The sequence below is a fragment of the Chroicocephalus ridibundus genome, chromosome 2, assembly GCF_963924245.1.
Source record: "Chroicocephalus ridibundus chromosome 2, bChrRid1.1, whole genome shotgun sequence".
NCBI lineage: Eukaryota > Metazoa > Chordata > Aves > Charadriiformes > Laridae > Chroicocephalus > Chroicocephalus ridibundus.
In genome coordinates this window covers 102,457,364-102,477,097 of record NC_086285.1, presented here as the reverse complement: position 1 = coordinate 102,477,097, position 19,734 = coordinate 102,457,364, and the positions used below count along the sequence as shown (strand labels likewise).

Genomic DNA, 19,734 nt, shown 5'->3' with positions numbered 1-19,734 from the left:
ATGCATAACAGCAGTTCTTTATTGTGACTGGAGATAAGATACCACATGAAGATTTGACAAACTGTACTTGAAAGGGGGCTGCCTCAGGAGAAGCGTGGCCAGCAGGTCAAGGGAGGTGATTCTCCCCCTCTACTCCACTCTCACGAGACCCCACCTGGAGTACTGCATCCAATTCTGGAGCTCCTACTACAAGAAAGATATGGACGTGCTGGATCACGTGCAGAGAAGGGCCACGAGGATGATCAGAGGGCTGGAGCACCTCTCCTGTGAGGACAGACTGAGAGAGTTGGGGTTGTTCAGTCTGGAGAAAAGAAGGCTCTGGGGAGACCTTACAGTGGCCTTCCAGTATCTTAAGGGGGCCTGCAAGAAAGCTGGTGAGGGACTTTTTAGGATGTCGGGTAATGGTAGGACTGGAGGGAATGGATTAAAACTAGAGATGGGACGATTCAGACTGGACGTTAGGAAGAAGTTCTTCACCACGAGGGTGGTGAGACACTGGAACAGGTTGCCCAGAGAGGTGGTGGAAGCCCCATCCCTGGAAGTGTTCAAGGCCAGGCTGGATGGGGCTTTGAGCAACCTGATCTAGTGGGAGATGTCCCTGCCCATGGCAGGGGGGTTGGAATCTTTAAGGTCCCTTCCAACCCTAACAATTCTATGATTCTATGATCTTTCCTTTCCTATGCCAAAAGTATCTTCCCTTGAACTAATAAAGCACTCTATATACCTGATAATGACAAACTACCACCTCTCTGCAACCCAGGTAAACCCTCCTGGAAGCACCTGTTCTTTTGGAATACAACAGCTCCTCAATCTCATAATCTACATAAAGCAAATGTTCCACTAAATCCTGTGAGCACAGTGGAACTGACTGCTTTATCATTGGCTGGATGAGGGGACAGCCGTGGATGTCATCTACCTTGACCTTAGCAAGGCTTTTGACACTGTCTCCCATAACATCCTCATTAGGAAGCTGAGGAAGTATGGGCTAGATGAGGTGACAGTGAGGTGGATCGAGAGCTGGCTGAGTGACAGAACTCAGAGGGTTGTGATCAGCGGCACAGAGTCCAGTTGGAGGCCTGTAACCAGTGGTGTCCCTCAGGGGTCAATACTTGGTCCAATTTTGTTCAATATATTCATTAATGACCTAGATGAGGGGACAGAGTGTATCCTCAGCAAATTTGCTGATGATACCAAGCTGGGAGGGGTGGCCGACACTCCAGAGGGCCGTGCTGCCATCCAGCGTGACCTGGACAGGCTGGAGAGCTGGGCAGAGAAGAACCAAATGAGGTTCAACAAGAACAAGTGTAGGGTCCTGCACCTGCGAAGGAAGAATGCCAAACACCAGAATAGGTTAGGGGCGGACATGCTGGGAAGCAGCTCTGAGGAGAAGGACCTGAGGGTCCTGGTAGACAACAAAGTATCCATGAGCCAGCAGTGTGCCCTTGTTGCCAAGAAGGCCAATGGCACCCTGGGCTGCATAGGGAAGACTGTGGCCAGTAGGTCGAGGGAGGTCATTCTCCCCCTCTACTCTGCACTGGTGAGGCCACAACTGGAGTACTGTGTCCAGTTTTGGGCTCCCCAGTTCAAGAAGGACAGGGAACTACTGGAGCGAGTCCAGCGAAGGGCAACCAAGATGATTATGGGACTGGAGCACCTCCCTTATGAGGAAAGGCTGAAAGAGCTGGGACTCTTTAGCCTGGAGAAGAGAAGGCTGAGAGGGGACCTGATTAATGTTTACAAGTATCTAAAGGGTGGGTTTAAGGAGGACGGAGCCAGGCTCTTTCCAATGGTTCCCAGTGACAGGACAAGGGGCAATGGGCACAAGCTAGAACATAGGAAGTTCCGTTCAAATACACGGAAAAACTTCTTTACAGTGAGGGTGACAGAGCACTGGAACAGGCTGCCCAGGGAGGTTGTAGAGTCCCCCACTCTGGAGATTTTCAAGACCCGCCTGGATGCAGCCCTGAGGGATGTGCTTTAGGTAATCCTGCTCTAGCAGGGGAGTTGGATTAGATGATCTCTAGAGGTCCCTTCCAACTCTGAAGATTCCGTGATTCCGTGATCATGCAATATTAGACTGTCCGAGTATGTCATGTTATGCAGCCAATTCCACAAAGCCTGCAGAAATAGGAACTTCTATGATTTAGGTGTTGATGCATGAGCAAGGCTGGGATATAAAGGACTTGGAAGGAAGCAGCAAAGATGAAGATGTGAAAATGGCAGTATGAGAGTGTAAGCAGCAGAAAACCACAGGACTGAGAAAGTGAGGATGTAGAAAAGTAAATGTGGTGAGAGGAGAAAACATACCAGTTAAGGTCCAACTTTCTCTTCTAAGAATGGATTAAAAATAATAGTGATTATGCTCAATCATTCTTAGTTTAAGCAAGTATAGAATTTCATGAGTACGGTCTTGGTTGCAAGCAACTCTGTTAGTTACCCTAGAGCAAGTGTTTCTGTCATGACAAATCTCTTGTCAAATAAAAATTTCAGTGAAAGCACACACATTTCCATTACAGCTAACAATTCTAGACATTCCAGACAGAGCTGACATTCCAAGAAACTACGTAACAGGGAGAAACCGTACAGACAGCTCTAAATTTGTCTAAAGCTTATTCAAGAAGCTGTTAAAATGCAAAATACCTGTGATGTCTTCATAATTTTTCATTTTAAACTTTCTTCAACATGAAACACATAGATAGTAATTAAAATGTACATTTTTAAATACAAGGTTAAAAATGTGTATCAAAAAAGGCTTTCAGTTCCTATAATACCTGAATTAGAACTTCGTATTACTGCTGCACTATGAATGTCGCCTTTCAGATGGCAGTTGTAGGCTGACATCACTTCAGGGCACATCCATATTTCGATCCAATCCACAGAGTGTGGCAACACCCCCACTGTCTGTCACTTCCCTATTCATTGTTCTGGCACTCCTTGCCTGACTGAGGACAGTAAGCGGAGCAAGACATTAAGCTCACTGATCCAGTGAGTAAGTCTGATGGACAGTACAACAAATTTTGTAAGATAGGAAAGATGTGGGCAGGGACTTATGAAACGCACACAAGCTAAGAACACAGGGATAATAGATATGGTGCAGAGGAGGCAGAAGCAGGAACAGGATCATCAGCATCATCGACCAGAGGCTGGGTTCTGGAGCAGATCACCATTCCAGGAGACCTCAATCACTTCATCAGTCTATGAGATTCGATGTCCAACCACTACGCTGTTTTGCTGTCCTTTGCCCCTGGCTGACTTACCAACTGTTGATTCATATGAGGAAGATGATGACAACAATGAAAATTAAGGCATTCAGAAAGAGGCAGCAAGCAAACCAGCACTAAAAGTTTAACATTGGTCATTCAGTTTCTGAGATGAAAATGCAGCTGAGATCTTCTGGAGCAGTGACCCACTCCAAAGAGCCAGCATCTGCTCCAGTTGGCAGTACTGATAATCCTGCTCCTGCCTTTCCATCCTCTACGCCACATTATACTCCACCATCCCTGAGTATTTGTGTGCACTTCGTAAGTCCCTGCCCACATCATCCCTCTACCACAATACTTCCTACAGGAACAACTGCTTTGCTATCCATCATACCAGTGTCTGGCGCACTTTTCAGGAGCATACTCTACAAATATCAGGGTATGGCTGTGTAAGACACCATTGTTTGTTTAATTTGGTCCTAGAGATGTGAACTGCTCTACTGGTACCATAAACAGAAGGCAACATTCTAAAACAGATGTAGACTATGCATAGAAAGAAGAATGCAGTAAAACCCAAAAAACAACAAAGACTAGGGTGACTATGGCAATCAGTCAGACACACTTACTCTGGAAAATGAGACTTCATTTGAAATACTTTCAAAATTAAAACCTGCACGTGTGCTTACTACGTTCATATCCCTGTATATATGACAATACTTTCATATATATTTAAGACTATCAAAATCCATGCCCTGCTGCTGAAAGGATGTATCACTCCTTATCCCTTCATGATACAAGCACTTGCACAGCTGCTCTGTAGCCTAAATCTGTGTTAACACCAGTCACTTTTGGAAAGCTGAATTAATTTAGATCACTGCATGGCTGCAGACAAGGGCAGCAAAAAAGCTCAGGAAAAGCAGCAAAAGGTATTAAATGCACCATTCCGGTCTCCAGTGCAAGAAAAGAGCAAAGCTACAAGTAATTTCAGCAAAAAAATAAAACTGCTGCCACCTTCACCAACCACTGGGAGAATAAGGGAGCAGTGAGACAGCAAGTGAGTGCTGCTAAGTCTAAAGCCAGGCTAAAACAGGTATTGACAGAGTTTTTGAATCCTGGACTCAGCTAAGAGTCTTGTATCTAGAAGCTATAGAGACCAGCATGTCTGGAAAGCAAATTGGGACAAAAGACGAGAGATAGTATGAGGAGTCAAAAGAGGGGCTCCACTCTGGATTATGAGTTGAAAATTAATGGAAAAACTCAGGCCCTATCAGGCTCTCATTTTTCAAACATGAGGTTTTTCTATTTTTGTTTTAGCACATCAGGGGAGAAAAAAAAAGAAAGTATCCTACAGTCAAGATAGTGCAGTACATGAAATGGATTACATTTGAGGTTAAATGGGTCTTCATACATCATTTAAATCAGCTAAGTAGTTTCAAGACATAAGTTAAACTGCACAAAAAACTTTTAATCTGAAAGCTTCACTTCACTAGCACAGGCTTTTATCAGCATTCCTCACAGCTTTTTGCCTTAGACACATTCATAATGCTCTCTTTGTCTTGATCCTGACAGTACAAACATCCTGTCCTTAGCAAGTAGAAGGTTTTACGGCCCATTTTACTGACAGAAACACTTTCCATCTCGCAGCAAAGTTAAAGTTAAATAAGCAGTAACACATCTTCTCCAGCATACTAAGTCAACAGAGCAATACATAAAATGTAGAAAGTAACTTAAAATTGTTATTTTATTCCTCCTGACTTACAGACATCCTCTTTCAGATATCTGGTAGGTGAACCTGTGTAAGACACTCCTTTTTTACCTCTTTATTTTGCACTTTCCCTAGACATACAATGAAAATACCACTTCATTTAGCACCACTCTTTTGCATTGACTCCAGATATCAGCTAAACAAAACAAAAAAGAAGCTATAAATACCTTGTTTCTGGAAGTTATAATTTGCTTAATAACAATTCTGTCTGCTAACACCAGCACCTTTGTGACAGAAGAAAGCAACAACCTTGCAGCTTTTACTACACCCGTTTTGTCCGTAAAGATTGTTATGTGGCTATCAGACTCTGGATGATCCAAGCTCGCCACGTCTGTAAGCTGTGCGATTGTTTCACCTAGAAGGAAAAAATAAATAATTAACACTCCACACTTACAAAAAAAGATACTGGGCCATTAAACATTCTTAACTTTTATCTTTGAGGGATAAAACAACAATTTCACAGCTACCTAGAACTCTCTTATTTCACTTCACTTCCTCCTACTGACTGTTGGTGGCACCCTCTCCATATTTAAATCTGGACTATTCAGTACTGCCTCATTCTTCCATCTGTAACATACACTAATTTTCTTACAGTAGTCTATGGATATTTGAGGTGGAGGGAGTGGAGCTGAGGAGCGTGGAGGGACAAAACATTAACGGGAGACATTTTTCCAATTTTAATAGCAAAATGCAAATCAATATCTACACTTGCAGCATCAACCCACTGAAGAAGTAGGATGCAGCAAGGAACGAAGAACTACAAATTCCCCTCCACCTTCCAAATTTCAGTTAGTATTCCCATAATTTATGGATTTCCTATTCCTGTAGAAGTCTTCAGGCATGAAGAATAAAGAGATCCCAAACAATAACTTTATAACTTATAGGACTGAAGCATTAGTCAAACTTCTGCACTTTATGTTCAAAGGAGGACCACCAGACAGTATGTTGTCAGAAACAGGAGAGAGAAAAAAAAAAAGGCAAAGCAGCACTGATTTTCAGTTCATAAGCATCTTTTTATTCAACTAGCATTTAATATGATAATGGTTAAACAGGACTATTTGACCACTTTTATTTTTATGCAGTTAAAAATTCTACAATCCAATGCAGCCAATGGATCTCCTTGTCTGAGAAAAATCACAGGCCCCTATTCAATTCAATCTTCTGGAGTCCCCTAGGTAATAGTGCAATAGAGGAAAGGCACAGAGCAGTTTCCTGTTCCACAACCACATAAGGACTGCTGGCAAGCTCTTAGACATGATTTTTGTTAGCATGCAAGACAAGATGATCAACCCACAACTAACCTGCAGGTCATCCCTGAAGATAAAATCTAGGACATTTAATTGAGTCCCCTATGACTCATCTTCAAAATCTCAATTCACCTAAGCAGACAAGATACTCACTTCAAAAGCCTGATAAAGCCAGAGGTCCCTATGAAGAACCTCAGGGTGCATTATTACTCTGGAAATACCACACAGAAACACCATGGAACAAAGACGGCCTGACAGTCCTTCAAACTACAGAGCTCCATGCTTCATAGTGGTTATGCATAGATTTCTCTCCTCCAACACCTTGATAATCCCTTCAGTTCATAAATTGTCTGAATAGGTCTTGCATTATGGCAAAGAACTTCCAGTACTTTTGCTAGGACCAAGACAGGTCATAAAAGCAACGGTACAAATAATCAGAGGGTCTCTCTATTATAGGCACGGAAATACAATAAGCAGAGTACAATCTGAAATGGTGAGTTCCATAGCTGAAGGGCCTGAAGAAGCAAGAATAATTATGGCTATTATGGCTAAGTATGGCTATTACCCAAACAGTGAGGGCAGCCAGATACACTAACAGTGAAGTTGTAGGACAAGTCTCCAGTCAGGCGAGGAGATAATTTAACAGCAAAACAGATTGGCCATTGCCTTCTCCATAGTCAAATTCATTCCAGTTCAGGCCAATTTCTAGTTGGAACTGTTCAACTTTATCAGCAAATTAATCCCAGTCTCTTCATTTGACCACAAAATATATGTGACAACATAAAACCCTGTAAAAACACACAGAGAACAATTAAAATAGATGTGAAGTGCTTTTGGTAACCAAGGAAGGATGCACAAGATCATTACCCGATTTCTTATGCTGTGGGATTCACCTTCTTGAAGATGAATTATCAAGTCATAGGTGAAGCATCTAATCATACGAAGAGTAATCAGAGAACATAGAAAGAGCTGCAACATCTGCCTGTCAAAAGCTCCAGACAGCTCTAGAAACTTGAGACTTGTGACAACATAACAAAGGTTTCCTTCTCTGCCTACAGCTCTGCAACTACAGGAACAGGAATGGCGCCCTAGGAGTAAGCTACAAGGAACAAGACCTGGTAGGGTAAAAAGACTGAGCTACAGCATATTTAAGACAGCTGGGCACGCATGAGACCACGGGGCACATCCAAGAGTGCCAAAGGAACAATTCGGTGTCACTGTAATGCTGCTATCACATCTGAAAGCTTGCGACAATTAGGACAGAGTTCCAATGATAAAAAGGCAACAGAAACACTCATTTTCAAGAAGGGTAACAAGAAAAAAAATAAATCGGGTAATTACGGGCTAGTCTGCCTCACTTCAGTCTCCAGAATTATTATTAAAATCATCCTGGAAGTCATTACCACACGAAGCAGAAAAAGGCTATCGGGAAGAGCCAGCACAAACCTGGAAGGGCAAATAGTCCCCTATCGACCTGAATTTCTTCTACGATGAAACGACAAAGTCTCTAGAAAAGGAAGTAATGGATGCTGTGTATCTCAGGTTCAGCCAAGGCCTCCGACATGATCTCCCATAGTGTCCTTATAACTAAAACATGAGATATGGGCTGGATAAGTGAACAAATAAGGTGGGCAGAAAATGGACCTGACTGTTGGGCTTGGGGAAGGTGATCAGTAGTACCAAGTACAACAGGTGGTCAGTTACCAGCTGCAACCCTCAGGGACTGACACAAGGCATCAAAACTATTCCCTGGATGATGGGCCAGCATGTTCAGCAAGTGCGTGAACAACACCAAACTGGGGGAGTGTCTAACACTGGAGGACAGAGCTGCTAGACAGAGGGACAGGCTGGAAAGATGATCTGACAGGAATTTTGTGAAGTCCAACAAAGGCAGTAATACCAAGTCCTGCACGTGGGCCAGGATAACACCTACAGCAGTAGAGGCTGGGGTTAGCTGCCTAAAGAGAACCTTTGCAAGGAAAGACATGATGGTCCTGGTGGACAGAGAGATGAACAGGAGTCAGCAATGCTTGCCAGCTGCACACTGGGTTGTTAGCAGAAGCGTAACCAGCAGGCTGCAGAAACAGTTCTTCCCTTCTGATTGGCACCTGTGAGACAGCATCTGGAGTACCATGTCCAGTTTGGGGCTCCTTAGTACAAGGGAAAACACTGAGGCAGTGGAGCATGTGACACAAGGGGAGAGGCTGAAGGAAGCGGGTTTGTTCAATCTTAAGAAGGAAAGGCCAATGGCAGAGTTTACTGCGGTCTACAACTTAATTGGCAGGTATAGAGAAGACAGAGAGGCTGATCCCAGAGGTGTATGGTGACAGGACAAAAAGTAATGGACGAGATATAAGAAAATATTTTTGACACTGTAAGGGTGGTCACACACTGTTATTCTGTTAAGTTATTCTGTGATTCTGTTTATCCATTTTAGATTGTTAGTTTTCAACCTTCTTAATTTAGTCCCTCTCTGTAATAAAAGACAAGGCAAAAATAGGAGAGCACTATTTATTGCTTCCATTTCACTCCGTGTCTTCCTTTAGGGCTATGTAGTCAACTGGCAGAGAATACCAAAAGTGTTATGACACTAACTCATTCTTGACATGTGTTTTTTCTTGTAAATTAACCAGTCTTTCCCAGTTTTGGAGGAAAAAAAAAAAAAAAAAAAATCACAGATGGGCATCTAAAACTGTGCTGCTTTGAGTTACATTCCACTACTCTACCGTCACTGTAAACACTGACACAGTGCAAGACTAATGTTAGGCAAAATCTGCTACGTGACCCTCTGCAGTGTTTTATGATTCTATTTTGAGTCAATCGAATTACAAGGTTTATTACAAGGAAATAGTCATAACAAGTCTGAAACACTTTAGATCACTGATTATACCCTTCACAAGAGACAGATACAACATCTGTCATCCTTCAAAGCCTCTGCAGGATATGCAATTGATTTAAAGACTCCCTACTTTTCGTAGCAACTGAGACACCTAATGTTCTAAATCCTTTAGTGTTGAAATCTTACTTGTGAAGTCCAACAAAGGCAGTAATACTAAGTCCTGCATGTGGGCCAGGATAACACCTACAGCAGTAGAGGCTGGGGTCAGCTGCCTAACGAGAACCTTTGCAAGGAAAGAAATGATGGTCCTGGCGGACAGAGGGATGAACAGGAGTCAGCAACGCTGGCTAACAAAGTGTCCTTTTATTTTTTGAAGCACTATCTAATTTACTGGCTAAAAATAAACGTGAACAACTCTACAACATCCTCTGTCCTAAACAGCAAGGCCTTTCTGCTGCCCATGCCATCAGAACATGGGATTCTTTTATACAATTCAATATTCTTGGCTATAATTGGCCAGGAGATTTTATTGGCTTCCTTGGGAACACTGATGTTGTTCAAAATGGCACTTGAGCAACTGCGTTCAGAGACTGAATTCAGAGGACAGTTATCCTTAAGAACTTCTCTGCACAAAGGACTCTCTTACCTTGTCCAACAATTAACAGTCCACAGAGATAATACTGGCACAAAAAACCCCACCACCAAAAAAACCCAGCAGCAAACATGTTTGATATACTGAATTTCACATGTAAGCCTTCAATTAGATCTCAAATAGATACCTCGAAGAAAAACTGACCCATGCCAAGATAAATGTGAGGCTTGACCAAAAAGTAAACAGTGTGTATCTTCACTCCTCTAGACTGAGGCATATTACTGCATAACAGGAAACAAAACTTCCAAGTGTAACAATTTGGTAAGGGAAAATACTGCAGACTATTTTTAGATTCTGAGCTCCTCCTGGATACATTGATAAGGAGAAAAAGCACTTGGGTATATGTATTGGGTTTGCATGGCAAGGTTTTGGTAGCAGGGGTGCTACAGGGGTGGCTTCTGTGAGAAGTTGCTAGAAGCTTCCCCCATGTCCGACAGAGACAACGCCAGCTGGCTCCAAGATGGACCTGCCACTGGCCAAGGCCGAGCCCATCTGCAGTGGTGGTAGCACCTCTGGATTAACGTATTTAAGAAGGGGGAAAAACTGCTGTGCAACAACAGCAGCAGAGAGAGGAGTGAGAATATGTGAGAGAAACAACTCTGCAGACACCAAGGTCAGTGAAGGAGGGGGAGGAGGTGCGCCAGGCACCTCCTGCAGCCTGTGGTGAAGACCATGGTGAGGCAGGCTGTCCCCCTGCAGCCCAGGGAGGTCCATGGTGGAGCAGGTATCCACCTGCAGTCCATGAAGGACCTCACACAGGAGCAAGCGGATGCACCCAAAGGAGTCTGCAACCCCGTGGAAAGCCCACGCTGGAGCAGGTGCCTGGCAGGACCTGTGGCCCTGTGGAGAGAGAGGCCCATGCTGGAGCAGGTTTGCTGGCAGGACTTGTGATCTGGGGGGGGACCCATGCTGCAGCAGTCTGTTCCTGAAGGACTGCGCCCTGTGGAACCATGCTGGAGCAGTTCCTGACAAACTGCACCCTGTGGGAAGGACTCACATTGGAGAAGTTCGTGAAGGACTGTCTCCCATGGGAGGGACCCCATGCTGGAGCAGGGGAAGAGTGTGAGGAGTCCTCTCCCTGAGGAAGAGGGAGTGGCAGAGACAACCCTCATTCCCTGTCCCCCTGCTCCGTTCAGTGGAAGGAGGTGGAGAAAATTTGGAGTGAAATTGAGCCCAGGAAAATGGGAAGTGGGGGGGGGAGGTGTTTTAAGATTTGGGTTTATTTCTCATTACCCTACTCTGATTTGATTGGTAATAAATTAAATTAATTTCCCCAAGTCAAGCCTGGTTTTGCACGTGAGTAACTGCTGAGTGATCTTGACCCATGAGCCTTTCGTTACATTCTCTCTCCCCTGTCCAGCTAAGGAGGGGGAGTGGTAGAGCACCTTTGGTGGGCATCTGGAGTCCAGCCAGGGTCAATCCACCACACCACAGCATAACTGGCAAGTCAAGAAATAAGAGATCTAGACTGCACTGGTCTTCTAGCAGCTGAGATTATTGACGTAAACTTTGGCAATTTTGGCTTGTCAGCATTTTTACTTGGATCTCTGAAGAGAAAACACATGCTTCATATAACAAATGGAATGTTTTCAAATTAGGACATTTCTGTTTGCAGCCAAGTTTACTGGAGCGACCATGAATTTTCAGTCTGAAGTTTATCTAGAGTAGTCCTTCAAATCACAAAAACAATCATTCATCACAAGCATGCCTCCAGACATTGCGACTCATCACTGAGGGATTTTCAGAGGATTTCTTACAGTACCATGCCCAACTTCCAAGTTTCTTTTTAAAAGGGAAAAAAAAAAAAAAAAAAAAAAATCACAAAAAATGGTCTGACCTCCATCCCCAAAGTTTGAGGCCAGCACAGTGATTCAGCAAGGAATATACTGTCTAGGACACCAAAAGGCAAGTTTCTCAGTCTTCTGAGGTTATTTGAAAGATAAAACCCAAGCACTTACCCACAAGTCCGCTGTTTATCTTAAAGATAAACTGTTAAGACAAATAATAAACTTAATAATAAAGCTATGTCCTGATAAACTTTAAACTTATTAGGCTTAATAAGGCTTAATAAACTTTAATAATAAAGTTAAGATAAATAATAAAGTTCTTAAATTATTCCTGACACTAAAAATAGTGTGCCAAAAACGGCACAAGCACAATAGGTTACAAATTTCATGAGTAACTACTTACCTGCCCTCCTTGCCTCAATGCAAGCAACACTCATTTCCTCTTTCAATTCATGATTTTCGTTGGCTATAGCTTCCCCTACTGTAACAAATCTTCCAACTGCCAGGTTAACTGCTTGGCCCACTCGCTGAATTGCTTGCAGAGTCTTGTCTGAACGCTTTGGTTTATCCTTATGGTTAATAAGAGTAGTTATCTGTGAACAAGAAGAGTCAGTTATTAGAACTGTATGCAAGAAGACAATTTAACTTCAGTATTAAAGGCAAGTTTTGAACTGAACTCAGTAATGGATTTTTAGCATACTTCTCTAATAAAATTTAGTGTTGAGTCATGAAGTATCATTTAACTTCTCACAGAATGAAAAAAAATTTGGAGTATAATTAAGTTTGCTCATCCACTGTGATCTCAGCTTATCTTGCATCTCAAATGAATTGAGGCATATTTCCCACACACACACATTTGCAGTATTAAAATAAGCTGCCCCAGATCTCTCAACAGGCTTCCACACTACAGACACAGTAAGAGTTGAGGAGTCCAATAGTAGAAATATCAGCATCATTTTGGGTTTGCCAGCATTGGAAATGTTACCAAGTTCTCATGCTGCCAGGTAACTAAACACACTCATCAATTACAATTTGGAGACTTTGGCTGCTTTTACTAAAACAAGCCTTTCTAAAGGATGTTTTATCCAACTGATTAAGGCAGACTTTAAGAACAAGCAGTAGCAGTCTTTGCCCAAAAAAAAAAAACAAAAACCAAACAAAAAGAATTTTTCTTTTAGAAATAATCTGAAATATTCCAGACCTCCCTCCATTAAAATATCCACTGTACTCATAACTTAAATATCTTCAATTACATGTGTTTTCTAGAATTTAGAACAAGTTTGCCATTTAGATGCAAGCTATCACTAAAACAGTGAGAGAACGTTCTTATTCTGAACTCCACATCCTGTATCAGCTTTTCTGCCCCTGCACTATACTGCACTATATATTTCTTCTTGGATCACCAGAGATTACCTTCTGATTCATGCAGGCTGCAGGAGACTAAAGATCTGCCTAGAACACCAAACACAAGGAAACAAAGAGATCCCTCTCCCACACAAAGAGAAAGGCAATGCAGAAGTAGATGCTTGACCAAAGCAAAAAAAAAAAAAGAGATGAGAAGAATGGGGAATCCTGCCACTCGGAATTAACTAACTACAAACTGCATTACGAACAGTATAGGAGTTTTATGCTTTTGGTACGATAACAATTTTTAGTGAGATGCAGGACAGAACTCTGTAGTTTTGAACATCCTAAATCAGCATAAAAGCCATCGCTGTTGCCAAAGACAGTCCTGCCTGTCCTTGCCTCCCTCTCTCATTTTTGCAATCTGATGTGGGTTAAACCTGAGTTGTAAAGAAGGTGGTGTTTGTTAGTTTAGTCTTTCTCATAATCAGTTGCCCAGTCCAGTTCACTGCACAGCTTTATGAATACTTTTGGTGGTAAACGGGAAAAGGTACAAACTGAAGAGGGAAGGATGGGCAGAAGTGCTGCTTTCAGCAGCTGTGTGGTTTAAAATGGCCACAGAACTTCACTGTAAGCCACATCCCCCGGGGCTCAAAGGTGTCTGCTGAGAGAATCTCAGAACTACATGAATTACTTAAGTGTCTGAACACCTCAGCTGCATCAGCTTAATCACAGATGTCTTTGTCCGAACCTAAAAAAAAACCCCACAAATCACCATTCACTCATACATTCTCCTACCAGTCAAGCCTATGGTAGGACAAAAGCATAGAAGCTGTACCTGTAATGCTCGTGCTAGATTCAAGGACGGAGCAGGAAACAGTGTAGGAACCGTTCTGCTTCTTAACTTGATCAATGCCCAAGGCTTACCCTTCAGATATCACTGAGCTGTATTTCGGGGGTGGGAAGTGGTGTTTTTAACACCTTACTGGGCTGGTTTTGAATGCCCAGAGCTGGTTTAGTCAAGTTTGCAGTATTAAACTCTTTGCAATGGAAAATGTCAGTACTTCATAGAGCACTGGGGGAAGGCATGGCAGGGAGGAAGTAGCCAGAAGAAGCTAAGAACTATCTCAATAAACAGTGCTGCCCTATCAAAGAACTGCTATAGAAATGGAAGAATATTTTGTCCTGGTACAGAACATCACTACACAAAGGCATCATCTGCCCACTGCCTTCTTATATATGCCCTACTTCTCCAACTTGTACCTAAGCCACAAGCTCTAAACGCAGGCCACTTTCTACAATTCATGCAAGAAAACTGTCCGTGTAGGAGTCCGCCGGTTCACCAAACTTCAGCCCCAACGCCTGTGAATCCCTGATGCCCATCCAATGAAAATACCATCTTAGGAGGAAAACAGAGTCCCATTAAAGAATAAACTAAGCAAACATCTCTACACCTTCAGGTTCATTTTAGAGAATTACCATCACTTCAGTGGAAATTCAGATTAATATCAAATGGATATTAAAACCAGCTGCAATATTCAGCTTTCCTGAATTCTTGCATTGTAGATGCTTCAAGTATACCACACTGTCCAATACCTAACAGCAGCTAATGTTAACAATCCCAACTGGTGAATTCTTCACTAGTTATGGGCAGGCAGCAAGCCTACAGAGAGCATTAGACCAAACGCTGAAGAAAACCAGTTTGATAGAAGGTCACAACTTTGTTTCCTCAAATGATTTTTAAGCAAACAGCAACCTAATGCTATACAAACAAAGGGCTAATATTACATTCATACAGTTACTGACTTCTCAAAAACATACAGAATAACACCGGCCTAAGACAAATCGAATACAAGTTGTATGAACGTCCTGGCTGCAAGTTTACCTCCCACAGCATTTTACACCAGTAGAAGTTTAAACATGTTCTGCATAATCCTGAAAAAAATGCACGTACGCTTAACACTGCAGAGTGAAAGGAATCCCATGGTCTCTTACAAATCATCAATGGCATTTTAATCCTGTAGAGGTATGCAAATGATAAAAATCACAAAGACGTCACAGTTTAGGTTGCTTTATTAAAGTCTTACAAAACATTTTCAGAAACACTTTCTGTTGAGATATGTGTGAAGTTTACAATTCTATCGCTTCTTTAGCACTCTGTTCAGAGAGGATCATCAGTTTTGCAGAAAAAGACACCCCCTAAACTCCCCCACATAACATGAAGCAAGAATCAGCAGCTGTTTTGGCAGGTCCATCACCAGTGTCATCTAACCTTATAACCTCACCAGTGTCATCTTAACTTCATGAAGTTCAGCAAGGCCAAATGCAAGGTCCTGGACCTGGGCCAGGGCAATTCCCAGTATCAGTGCAGACTGGGGGATGAATGGATCAAGAACAGCCCGGCAAAAAAGGACTTGGGGACACTGGTGCATGAAAAACTGGACAGGAGCGAGCAACGTATGCTTGCAGCCCAGAAAGCCAACTGTATCCTGGGCTGCATTAAAAAAAGGGTGACCAGCAGGTCAAGCGAAGTGATTCTGCCCCTCTACTCCACTCTCGTGAGACCCCACCTGGAATGCTGCGTCCAGCTCTGGGGCCCTCTGCACAGGAAAGACACAGACCTGTTGGAGCAGGTCCAGAGGAGGGCCATGAAGATGATCAGAGGGCTGGAGCATCTCTCCGATGAGGACAGGCTGAGAGTGTGGGGTTTGTTCAGCCTGGAAAAGAGAAGGCCCTGGGGAGACCTTACTGTGGCCTTTCAGTACTTAAAGGGGACCTACAAGAAAGCTGGAGAGGGACTTTTTACAAGGCTACAGTGACAGGACGAGGGGTAATGGCATCAAACTGGAAGAGGGCAGATTTAGATTAGATACCAGGAAGAAATTTTTCGCTATGAGGGTGGTGAGGCATTGGCACAGGTTGCCCAGGGAAGCTGTGGATGCTCCATCCCTGGAAGTGTTCAAGGTCAGGTTGGATGGAGCTTTGAGCAACCTGTGCTAATGGGAGGTGTCCCTGCCCATGGCAGGGGTGGTTGGACTAGATGGTCTTTAAAGGTCTCTTCCAACCTAAACTATTCTATGATCCTATGATCTACTCTAGACACCCACTGGAGTAGCTTGTATACGCAAATTAAACTCAGTCTGAAAACCTACGGTTATACAGAGCAGCTGAGGCTTTCCAAACACCTCCTGAAATAATGAACTCTCAGCTGGGTAATACAATTTCTTCTCAGATTGGCTAACTTAGGGCCACTAAAGTAATTATCTTAACATTAGAATGGAGGGAAGTTTGTTGAACTCCACCATTTTTTTTGTAGAGAAGTCAAAACCTATATGGATTGCCAGTTGAAAACAAACATTGTGAAAGAACTAAAACAGAAGTTGGTCAAGAAGTTGGAAATATATCAAGACAAACAGCTTCATATAATACCTATTTCAGGTGTGATTAACGTTATGACATTAGATGTAGCACATACAGCCTGTACTAATATAGTAAAGTTCGCATAGGATGTTTGCTGTAAAAAGGAACATAATGAAGAGCCCTGAAATGGGAGTAGGTAAGTCATAATAAAAGAGAGGGAGGAAGATGTGAAATAGGTATCAGCTAATGGAAAAAACGGCTGTGTCTGGTTCTAGAAACATGCATAAGGCATATACCAAAAGTAAAATGCTTAAGAATGTCAAAAGCATGAGGAAAGTTCTTCAGATACAGATGGGCTTCTCATAACCTGCCACCTGCAGAAAACATTGCTGTGCAAACAAGGAGAATGTATAATTCTGAGAAATATCTTTCCCTTTCCTTCATGAAGTCTTAAGAGTGACAAATATATACTCAGCTATATCATCCATTTAAAATGAAGTTATGAAAAAGCAGAGGTAATAGCAACTGCAGTTTCAGATTCTTTTCAAGACTTAATCAAACTTTAAATTAACAACCAGGGTTAAAAATCTAACAAACAAGATCTTAACACAGCAAGGAGAGGAATTTCACTTGTACATTAAGTGACAAACTGAAGGAAACTGTGATGCTAATAAGCAGCACAAAGATTATTTAACCAGTTCAGACCATAGTAAAAAAAAATAAAATAAACCCCTAAGGGATACAATTGGAGCGGTGTTGGGGAGAGGCACACAATACTATTTGCTTAAGGATACAAGTAAAGCAATGAGCATTAAAAGGCCAATAAGCTAGGCTTCTTAAATAAAGAATAAGCAAACTTCTTGATCCTGACTTCTTAACAATATTTAAAACAAAAATATACAATTGGAAAAGTTAAATGGAGAAATGCAAAGATCCACAAGAAACGTAACAAGGAACTTTCTCCCCTATCAAAAACTGAGTTAGTGAAAACTTGCAGCGTTTAAGGGTATTTCAGAGGACAAAGAATCGCTTTTTCCCTGCAGCCCATCCAGTTGCAACCAGACTAGAACTATTACTGCTGTGTTTCTTTCAGTTTGTTGATTTTATTTTTTTTTTTTTAGAAAGCGGGAAACCCCTGCGATTCCAAGAACATTACCTAAGCTGTCCTTTAAGCTTAACACCTCCCAGATATTTAATCTGTTCTATTTGGACCATGTATCACCCAGTCACTAACATTTGTGATGTTTGGGCAGGAGTTAACAGCTGAAAAGATTACCTGCAAGTCTCTTTGAACAAGAGAAATATGCTACATGCTGTTTACTTAAGGATTTACTGATCAGGTCCTAGAAAGGAAAGAGCCCTTTTGATGGTACTCATGCTCTATTTAATGCAGGCTCTTACACTATTTCCATGGAATGCTTATCTGAGGTCAGAGACAATCAGTTTAAGGAGTGTTCAGTCTCAAGAAATTGTCAGTTACAACCTTTTGCCACTTGTTATGACCAGCCCCAGAAAAACAGCCTTTTCCCAAGTACTTTACTGAAACTAACATACATAGCCATAACATACCAAGTTGTACTTCATATTTAAGGAAAGAAGCCCAGTTGTGACACTTTTCAAGCATCTGTTTTCAGAGCTTTTTGATGGCCTTCAGATACTGACATTTCAGTCGTTATATGCATCATGCACAGGAAGCATCATGACAGCATGCTTAGCTAAAAATATTCTAATGTCTATTTATTATCAGTGTAATTAAGTCTTGCATGACACAATTAAGCGATACTTAAGAGATTGGGTTTCAGGAAGTATTTATAGACAACTATAAATAAAACCAGGGGAAATGTAGCTATTTCACAGCCACTCCTACAAACATGAGTTAAACTGAGAAGTCATGCTGGAAGATACCTAGGGGATAGGTAGGGTAAATACCCACATTGTACGTAGGATGATTTAGACTCTTAACAATAGTATTTGTTACTGCCTCACACTAATCAGTTTTCCTGCTAGAAAAAAAAATATTCAAGATGTTTTCTCTATGCAATGAGAATTAGCTATGGTCCTGTAGCATCCTTGGAATAACAGCTCCTCTTCCATTTTGCATATTTCCTGCTTTCTACCTTCTGTTAATTTCATAAGGGTAGAAAATTCCTTTCTGAAAAAATGTAATATCAGGAATGGAAAGCCTTTGCTAAGAAAATGCATTAGTGCTACCTACTAGGGAATAAGCTAAACCCCTACAATAGAAGTGTGCTGTACAGTAAATTTAGTTGTGTTTGCTAGGACGTGTAGAAAACTTGGTCAAAAAGGTCTTTCCTACACTGCTCATACTTTTATTAGTTCATCTTGAGTTTGGGGGCGGAGGGCAACTTCTAATACTGCATTTTAGGTACTGTCTCTCATTAGGTTTTGTGTACTAGTAAAGGACCAACAGCTCTTCAGATGCATTCAGCCAGACAGCAGCACACGTTGTTCCAACGCCCACATCTGCCACGGAATACAAGCACACATGTGAGACAGCACCGAAGCTGCAGCTGCCATGTGACACCCAGTCCAAAAGGACTACAAGCAGAACTGTCATATAGACTTCTCATCACAAAAGACTGGAGCCTCAGAGATCTTGAGAAGTGAACAAGGACCACCTGCTTCCCTGTCCTAGAAATCAAAAATCTGTTAAGATTAGACGCCTGTCCAGGCATTAATGAAAGTCTTAATAAGCATCTTCTACAATTTCAAGCACTAAAATATTTTTTAGGCGTCTGATTAATGTGCAGATTTTTAGAATTGAAAAGCCTTATCTTTCTATTTAGTTTTCATGTTGTAGGGAAATACCAGAAAAAAACGTTGTAGAAACTCAACTTTGAAAGTTTTCAGAGGCTGGAAAAAATTAACCAAAATGAAATGAAACTGCATTAACTACTAATGTGCCAGTTAACTATAAGAATCCATATTCTGCTTATCCTGAAACGTTATTTCAGACAGCTGCCTCTGCTTTATGGGCACTTGAACCAGAACAATTTCCTTACACATTATTATTAAAAACGGGCAACAAACCCCTTCTTGCAGAAATTGCAGACCTCAACGCATCACTCAGGACCCTGAGTCACTACTGTAAAAGAACAGCTTCCAAGAAGTGGTATGATCCTGCTATCCCGTATTTGTGTATTTTCCTCATGCTGCCTGTGCACTGGTGTCTAGAAGAACAGTACAAATACGCTGCATGTCCAAGAGAGTTGAGTTCTGTTATGCTTGTGGTATTGAGACTGTTGTAGTTGTATCTTTACCTGAAGGCTTTTTAAAAGCATCTTCTCGTTGTTTTTGTACACATCTTTCACAAAAGCCTTTAGGGAAGCAAACGAAATAAACTACTTCAACAACCTGTACGCCGGTTCACTTATCTGCTGGCAAATGCTAACATGCTTAGAGTAGCTTCAGGCAATCTTTCACGTGTAGTGTCTAACAAGCTGATAAGCCACCTCTGAAAAGGAAAAAGGTACAATTCAGGACCTGCAGGGACAAGTAGAAGCTGACAAGAATAGCCCT

The 19,734-nt window shown here is 42.0% G+C and overlaps 1 protein-coding gene across 1 annotated transcript in view; it reads right to left on the bottom strand.

The window, feature by feature from the left end:
• CTNNAL1 (catenin alpha like 1) overlaps positions 1 to 19,734 on the bottom strand; it is a 61,998-nt gene that overhangs the window by 28,599 nt on the left and 13,665 nt on the right. Inside the window, exons 2-3 of the mRNA XM_063326326.1 lie at positions 11,894 to 12,083; positions 5,133 to 5,320 (exon numbers count right to left, since the gene is read on the bottom strand). Coding sequence (XP_063182396.1) covers positions 5,133 to 5,320; positions 11,894 to 12,083 — 378 coding nt within the window. The remainder of the gene's footprint in view (positions 1 to 5,132; positions 5,321 to 11,893; positions 12,084 to 19,734) is intronic.